This window comes from Pteropus vampyrus, unplaced genomic scaffold (assembly GCF_000151845.1).
Source record: "Pteropus vampyrus isolate Shadow unplaced genomic scaffold, Pvam_2.0 Scaffold124, whole genome shotgun sequence".
In the NCBI taxonomy this organism is placed as follows: Eukaryota; Metazoa; Chordata; class Mammalia; order Chiroptera; family Pteropodidae; genus Pteropus; species Pteropus vampyrus.
In genome coordinates, this window is record NW_011888905.1 from 1,045,075 (window position 1) to 1,052,000 (window position 6,926).

Here is a 6,926-nt window from a genome sequence, read left to right on the forward strand (position 1 = left end):
TGCATATTAATGACTTTTCATTGGGTACCTACTGTGTGCCAAGCCCTACTGTGATCTGCTGGATTCAGGGGTGAGCTAGATAACCTGGTGCCTGGCTTCAGTGAACTTTCTGGACTTTAGAGTCAGATAGACACGAGTCTGAATACCGATTCTCCGGCATAGTGGCTTTATGGTCATGGGCAAGTCACTTAACCTGGTCTGTTTCCTCAAGGTGAAGATAATTCCTGTAGGGGACTCAGTGAGATGAGGTCCACTGAGCAATGGAGTACGTGCTTAGAAATACTTTCTTCCTCTGCTTTTCCCCCTTGTTTCTGTCCGTCTACCCCAGAGCTGACGAGGAAGGTTTCTGGGCCTTTTGCTGGTCAGCTTCCACCATGCGTCTCTCTGCCCTGCTGGCCTTGGCGTCCAAGGCCACTCTGCCCCCCAACTACCGCTACGGGATGAGCCGCCCCGGCTCCCTGGCAGACAAGAAGAGGAACCCTCCAGGGAGCAGGCGCCGCCCGGTGGCTGTGGAACCCATCTCTGATGAAGACTGGCATCTTTTCTGTGGGGACAGGGTGAGGACCTCAGGGGACAGAGTTGTGGCGGGCTCCTGGAGCAAGGCCTCCCTCCCTGACCTTTATGTATCACCACAGGTGGAGATCCTAGAAGGCAAGGATGCCGGGAAGCAAGGCAGAGTGGTCCAAGTGATCCGGCAGCGGAACTGGGTGGTCCTGGAGGGGCTGAATACGGTACGTGGAGTGGGGCGGAGGCTCAGGAAGCCTGTCCCGTCTGCTCCTCTCTGAAGAGCAGTATGGCTGGCTGCGGGGATGGTGAGACAAGCGAACCTCCCATTTTCCAACGTGGGCTGGATGTTCCCAGATGCTCTAGGCCAGTCCCCTTCACACCCCTTGGTTTCTGACACCCCCTCTCTCGGACAGCATTTCCGCTATGTTGGCAGGACCAAAGATCAGCGGGGAACCATGATCCCTAGCGAAGCACCCCTGCTCCACAACCAGGTCAAACTTGTGGACCCTGTGGACAGGCAAGCACACGGGGGGCTCTGGGTGGAGGGGTGCCCACCCTCGGAGTCCATGCAGGCGATAAGCACTTTACCCAGTGGGAAGGGTGGGTTAGATGCTCTGGACTGAGAGGGCATCTCGTGGACATGACCCCTGCGGGCAACCCCAGTACAGAGGCAGCAGAGACGTTAGGTGGTGGGTGACCTTCGTGGCAGCAGCCACTGAATTTCGGGCTGGAGGGGAGCAGGGAGGCCTGGCTCTCGAGCGGGCTCACCTCTCATGTCCACTAGGAAACCCACTGAGATAGAGTGGAGGTTCACCGAGGCAGGAGAGCGGGTCCGAGTCTCCACAAGGTCAGGAAGAATTATCCCCAAACCGGACTTTCCCCGAGCGGATGGCATTGTCCCTGAAACGTGGACTGGTGAGGCTGGGTTGGGGCAGGGGGAGGGGCAGGGGCGGGAGTAGGGGTGCTAGAAGCTCTCCCACCCATCTTTCCTCTGGCTCAACAGATGGCCCCAAAGACACATCAGTGGAAGATGCTCTCGAAAGAACCTACGTGCCCCGTCTGAAGACGCTGGAGGAGGAGGTGATGGAGGCGATGGGGATCGAGGAGACCCGGCGGCACAAGAAGGTCTACTGGTACTGAGCCGAGCAGAGCAGCTTGTCCCATCCTAGCCCAGAGAGCCGGGGCGCCCCTCCTCCGATGCCAAGAAACAGCCCGAGCCCTGCTCTGCATGCAGCTGCTGTCTGCCAGCACCCACCTGGCGCCCACCCCTGGTTCAAAGACTGAAGGGAGGGGCCTGGGTTGGAGGTTAAGCTGGAACCTGGGTGGGAGCTGGCCAGCCCTAGGGTAGCCCTCCGCAAGGGTGGGGCCAAAGGGGCGGAGGTCCCCCATCACCACCCCGTGGGGATCTCTGAGTAACAAGATGCTGCCTGTTCTGAGGGCAGTAGGGGTTGCAGATGAGCCCCAACTGTCATACCTTGGCAGGACCTCAGGGAAGGGGTGGGCCACTTTTTTCTGTATTTAACAGAAATGGAAGAAAAATGAAGATTTCAACTTTTAATAAATTAAAAACAATTGTGTACATGTTACCTAACACGTAGAGAGGAGTACAGAGCCGAGGTCTGTGAGGAACTGAGGCCCCAGGGAGGATGCAGGATGCTGGTTCTCGGAGAGGGGTGCACTGGGGGTCCAGACGGGGTGCATCAGCCGTCCTCAGTCTCCAGCACGGAGAAGGCCTGACCCAGGGGCCTCTTGGTGGCCACGAGAGCCAGGTTTCTGGGGGAGAGCTCAGGGCTGAAGATGGGCAGGAGCTCAGCATGGAAGCCTGGGGTAAACAGGCTGCTTAGAAGGGGGTGAAGCCCACACACTGGCTGTCTAGCCCGTAGGCAGGCAGAGCACCCTTCCCGGGGGGAGGCTCAGGGGACACGAGACCTGGTTCTCTACCAGGAACACAGGTGCCTGAGGTACAGATGGGTGGAGGCTGTCCCCTGCACAGGCAGGCTCGCAGTCCTGGGGTGCTCACTTAAAATGCCCTCGGGGATGCACGCCAGAGGCGACCCAATGGGAGTCTGTAGTTACCCGCCCCCACCCCACTGTGACTGATTGATATAAGGGTCGGAGAATCCCCAAGGATGAACTGGGCGCCACCATGACCCCTCACCCTGCTCCTGGAGGTGCAGCAGCCGGTCCAGGAGGATCAATGTCTCCACCAGCGGGGCCAGCAGCAGGGCCAGGCTGAAGAAGGCCACCACACGGTTCTCCTGGGCCTGCTGGGCCCGAAGGGCAGCCAGGTTCAGGGGCAGCTGGGGATCCAGCCCCACCCGCTGCAGCCCCCGCTGCACATACCTGCCAGAGCCAAGCACAGTGCTGTGAGCTTTTAGGAGCCTCCGCCTCCCGCTCAGACGGCCCATTCCGAATCCGATTCAAACTCTGGTTTGCTGTCCTCGTTTGCATTTTAAATGTTTCTCTGGCTGTTTGTCCAATAGCCACTAGCTCCAAAATTATATTTTCATCCAATTATTTAGCCATCAAAATTATATTTTCATCCAATTATTTAGCCATATTTTTAGCATTTAAAAATCTCAGGAGAGTCTCCTAATAAAAGAGACAACTCTCTTTCAAAGACATTCAGGAGCTGCCCCAGTCGGAAAACCCAGAATCACCCCACCCCGGGCGGACTGAGGTTTTCCTTAGGGCGTGCGGGCGGATGAGGGAAGAGGGAAACAGGACCATCAGTGGGCCCCCCACCACCACCACCGGCCTCACTCTTCGATCTTGAGCTCGTGGACTCTGGGGATGCCCTGCACGCCTGGCCGCCGGAGTGTGGGCTGGGCACGCCGGATGACCGTCTCCAGGGCTGCCCGGTAGCAGTGGGTTCGGAGGCCCGGGCCGGCTCTCTGCAGCCTCTCCGCGTACTCCTCCAGGGCGTGGCACGCCCCCTCCCGCAGCCTATAGGACAGTTCGCAGCCGGGCAGCGCAGCCACCCACTGACTCAGTGGATAGCCGCCAGGGTCACTCAACTTCATGTAGCAGCAGCCCACCGAGGCCAGGGCCACCACCTCGGGACAGCAGCAGAAGTGCCTCAGCAAGGTGACGCTCAGGTCCCCGCAGGCATGGAGGCCTGTCAGCAGCAAGCGGGCGCCACCCCGAGGTGAGTGCTCCAGCGGAAGCAAAAGCTCGTCGCACAGGGCCGCGGGCTCCACCCACCGAACCACGTGCTGTGGGGAGCGGCGAGGCCCAGTGGGCGCCACCTGCGGATGCAGGAAAGGAAATGTTTGCCATCCCCATGCTACCTCAGGCCACAAGAAGGGGTATGTCCTTTGTGTCCCCTCCAATGAAGAAGGTGGGAGTAAACTGGGCCTTGAATCAGAGGTGGGAGACTCTGGGTCTATTAGTGTCAACTGCCAATTTTTCCATCTGAGCCGCGGTTTCCTTACTGGTAGTGGTGGTGCCTGACTGGCCACTTCACAGGTGGCTGTGAGCAGCGCACATAGGTGCAGAAAGCACTGGGTGACTAGACGGTGCCTTGGAGGTGGCGAAGGGGGACCTGGGGAATGGGGTGGCAGATACGGAGCACGCCGGCTCACGAGGCAGAGACACCTGACCAGGGCGCTCGGCCCAGAGCCCAGCGCAGACGCGGCTCCTGCAGGCGCGACCGGCCCACCTGCGGCTTCCTCCTCTGCTCCTTCTCCAGAGCGTGCAGCAGCTCCCGGTCCAGGCGCCGGGCTCTCTCCACCAGTCTCCGATCCCCTTCGATGCTCTTCACCTTCAGCCCCAGCCCCAGGGACATGAAGCGGGAGAGATGGCCCTGGAGTCACGAGAGGGGGCAGAGGCAGCCCCGCCCAGTGCTCTCACCCACTGCCACCTTCTCCATCAGTGGCCTGGACACCTGGGTCCCAGGCCCCCAGAAGACTTCAATTGTACCGTTTACATCACCACTCCTGGGCCCGACCTCCTGCCTTCTAGCGGCCTGTCCCTCCAACTCAAAACACCCAGAACATCGGGGTCCGGCTCACCTGGCCTGAGCCTACATCCACAACCTGGGTGCAGCCCGTCAGATCACTCAGCTTCTTCACCAACTGAAAGAGGAGGAAACAAAGGTCTCCTGGCCAGTCGTTCCGATTCCCGGGGCCGTCGCCCATCGTGAGGGCAGAGGAAGAGGCTACAGGGTGCCGTGGATGACATGGGACAGGGAGACCAGAGTGGGGTGCTGACCCCAGGCTCAGGCCACTCTCCTTGCTCATCCCCATCTCCCCGCACAACCAGGAAGGAGCCCCTCTGTGAAGCCGTGGGCCGGTGACTGAGGTGTGACACAGACTGATTCAGACACAGCCACCCACCAACCCAGACAAAACATTAAGAGAAAAAAAGACAGCATCGATATGTTTAGTACACCTGCCACGGAAGGGGACCTCAGGGCTCCGGCTCTGCAGGTGACGCACGCTGTCCACACCCGTGTAACCCACCAGCCTAAGGAGACCCCAGGCCCCCCAGACACTACTCAACCCGGGCCATCTCTTCACCTCCCCCAGCCTCCGGATCTCGTGCTGCTTCTTGGGCCTGACATGTTTTCGGAATGGAGCCGTCAGTCGGGAGCTCTGGCTGGGGTTCTCCAGGAACTCTGAGGGGGTCTGAAAGCCAGGTGTCCGCGTAAAGGCCAGGGCCGAGGCTGTGGACTTCAGGGCCAGCAGGGTGAGTGGCCACACCGACCTGTACCTGAGATAGCCCGGCCCAGGCCCCCGTGAATAGTCCCGTCACGTCCTGAGGGCACCAGTTTACAACCCAGGAAGCCCTCGTGAGACTCCGAGTGACAGCTGGCGCAGGGCCCTTGTGCCCATACCTGACCACGTCCCCTTCCGCGGGCATCCCCAGCAGCAGGGCGGCCAGCTGTGGCGGGTTCAGGCCATCCAACGCTTCCTGCCACGAGCGAGGCAATGTGCTCCACAGCTGGTCTGTGAAAAACTCCTGTGGAGGGAAAACCACAGCTCCCACCGGGCCCATTCTCCCCTCCCGACTCTCAGCGCAGGGCCACTGGCTGCGACCAGCAGGTGCCTCCTCCTCGTCCGGGCCACCTCTTCTCTGAAGCCCGCTCTAGGCTCCCCCTCTTCCTCGGAGCCCAGACTGCATTCTGGACACTCCTCGTAACGGCAGCGTCCCGCTTATCGACGTGTCTGCTTCTCCACTCAGCTGAACCAAAGGGGAGGGATGGTGTCTTCGCTTCGGCATCCCCAACGCCCCAGGGACTGACGCGCTGCGTTAGGATGTTCCCAACCAGCACCTACCGCCCTACAGGCCAGACACGTGACATGCCAGAACGTATTTTCGTTCCTTCACCTGCTCAACACAAACCCTGGAGCTTTGGTTATGCATCGCGCTCTCTCCATTCCAGGCTCAGGGAACACGATGATGAACCAGACAGACAGACAAAATTCTTGCTCTTGCAGAGTTTACATTTAAAAAAATCAGGTAACATCAAATGCCACGTAGATAGTGAAACTGTAACAAAACAGGAGAGTTGGAAAGAGAGTAAGGAGGGCAGACTCGTCTGAGGAGTTGACAGGTGAGTGATGAACAGGTAGCAGACGAGTAAAAAAAAAGTTCAGGTAACGGCAAACGAACCACAATCACGTGCCAGGCACTGTGCCAAACATTCTACATGTGGTAACACATTTAATCCCCAACACGACCCTATGAGATAGGTAGCCTTTTTGCGGCCCCGTTTACACATAAGACTGCCAGATCAAAAAGTAGGTTGCCAGATCAAAAACCTATTAAGTAGCAGAGCTAGGATGACACCAACCTGACTAGAATTCCTGCTTTTAACCAATGTACCTTTCTGTGGGCGGAGAACACTCCAGACAGGTCTGTGAGTGCACAGACCCAGAGGCCTGCCATACCCACCGAGCAGCTGGCAGGCCAGTGCAGGGGGCAGGACTGGATGTGGGAGACAACGAAATGTGATGGGGTTCAAGAGGCAGGAGGGCACGGGTCCCCTAGGGCTTCACAGGTAAGGGGAAGGAGTTCGGATTTCCTCAGAGCACCCAAGAAGCGCGGGAGTATCATGACCGGATTACACTTTAAAGCGATCCATTGGGCTGCTTGTGAAGAACTGATTATGTGGGGGCTGAAGCAGGCACACAGATCAGCCAAGAAGCCAGGACGGACGTGGTGGCAGCTGGGCGCGGGGTGGGCAAGGAGATGGAGACAAATGGGTGGATTTGGTATCTACTCTGGAGGTGGAGCCAACAGGACTTGTTGGGGGACTGGTCATTGAAGAGCAGGATCCAGGATGGATTTTGGGTTTGGGGCCTGAACAAGTGGACTCGGAGGCAATAATACAACATCTCACTGATGCTTCACAACGATCCTTCAAACAGGGACCCAGCTTACAGCCGGGAAACCGGGCTGGGAGGAATTTTTAG

General features: G+C 58.6%; 2 protein-coding genes across 5 annotated transcripts in view; one reads left to right on the forward strand and one right to left on the reverse strand.

Moving 5' to 3' along the window:
• MRPL24 (mitochondrial ribosomal protein L24) overlaps positions 1 to 2,035 on the forward strand; it is a 3,943-nt gene extending 1,908 nt beyond the window's left edge. For all 3 annotated transcript variants that reach the window (XM_023534274.1, XM_011366370.2, XM_011366369.2), the window contains 5 exons: positions 329 to 557; positions 636 to 731; positions 921 to 1,024; positions 1,292 to 1,422; positions 1,511 to 2,035. In XM_023534274.1, the coding sequence (XP_023390042.1) occupies positions 329 to 557; positions 636 to 731; positions 921 to 1,024; positions 1,292 to 1,422; positions 1,511 to 1,647 (697 nt within the window). In that variant the 3' untranslated portion in view covers positions 1,648 to 2,035. The remainder of the gene's footprint in view (positions 1 to 328; positions 558 to 635; positions 732 to 920; positions 1,025 to 1,291; positions 1,423 to 1,510) is intronic.
• Positions 2,036 to 2,048: 13 nt separating this feature from the next.
• RRNAD1 (ribosomal RNA adenine dimethylase domain containing 1) lies at positions 2,049 to 6,920 on the reverse strand. Of its 2 annotated transcripts, none has more exons than XM_011366373.1 (7): positions 5,345 to 6,920; positions 5,028 to 5,220; positions 4,521 to 4,583; positions 4,169 to 4,270; positions 3,271 to 3,755; positions 2,666 to 2,850; positions 2,049 to 2,329 (listed from the first exon to the last, which is right to left on the reverse strand). In XM_011366373.1, exons 1-7 carry the CDS (start codon positions 5,503 to 5,505, stop codon positions 2,208 to 2,210), a joined length of 1,311 nt encoding a protein of 436 aa, XP_011364675.1. In that variant the 5' UTR covers positions 5,506 to 6,920; the 3' UTR covers positions 2,049 to 2,207. The 2 variants fall into 2 exon arrangements, with proteins under 2 accessions (XP_011364675.1, XP_011364674.1); XM_011366372.1 differs by having other exon boundaries at positions 4,169 to 4,312.
• Between the last annotated feature and the right edge of the window lie 6 nt (positions 6,921 to 6,926).

Bases quoted from the DNA above. Each gene is read 5' to 3' on its own strand.
- RRNAD1 (XM_011366372.1), bottom strand. From the start codon at position 5,505: ATGGGCCCGGTGGGAGCTGTGGTTTTCCCTCCACAGGAGTTTTTCACA. The intron at 2,851-3,270 runs GTGAGGCCGGTG...TGGCTCTGGCAG, and splicing joins CACGAGCTCAAGATCGAAGA to GTATGTGCAGCGGGGGCTGC. The intron at 2,330-2,665 runs GTGAGGGGTCAT...TGTTTACCCCAG, and splicing joins GCTGCACCTCCAGGAGCAGG to GCTTCCATGCTGAGCTCCTG.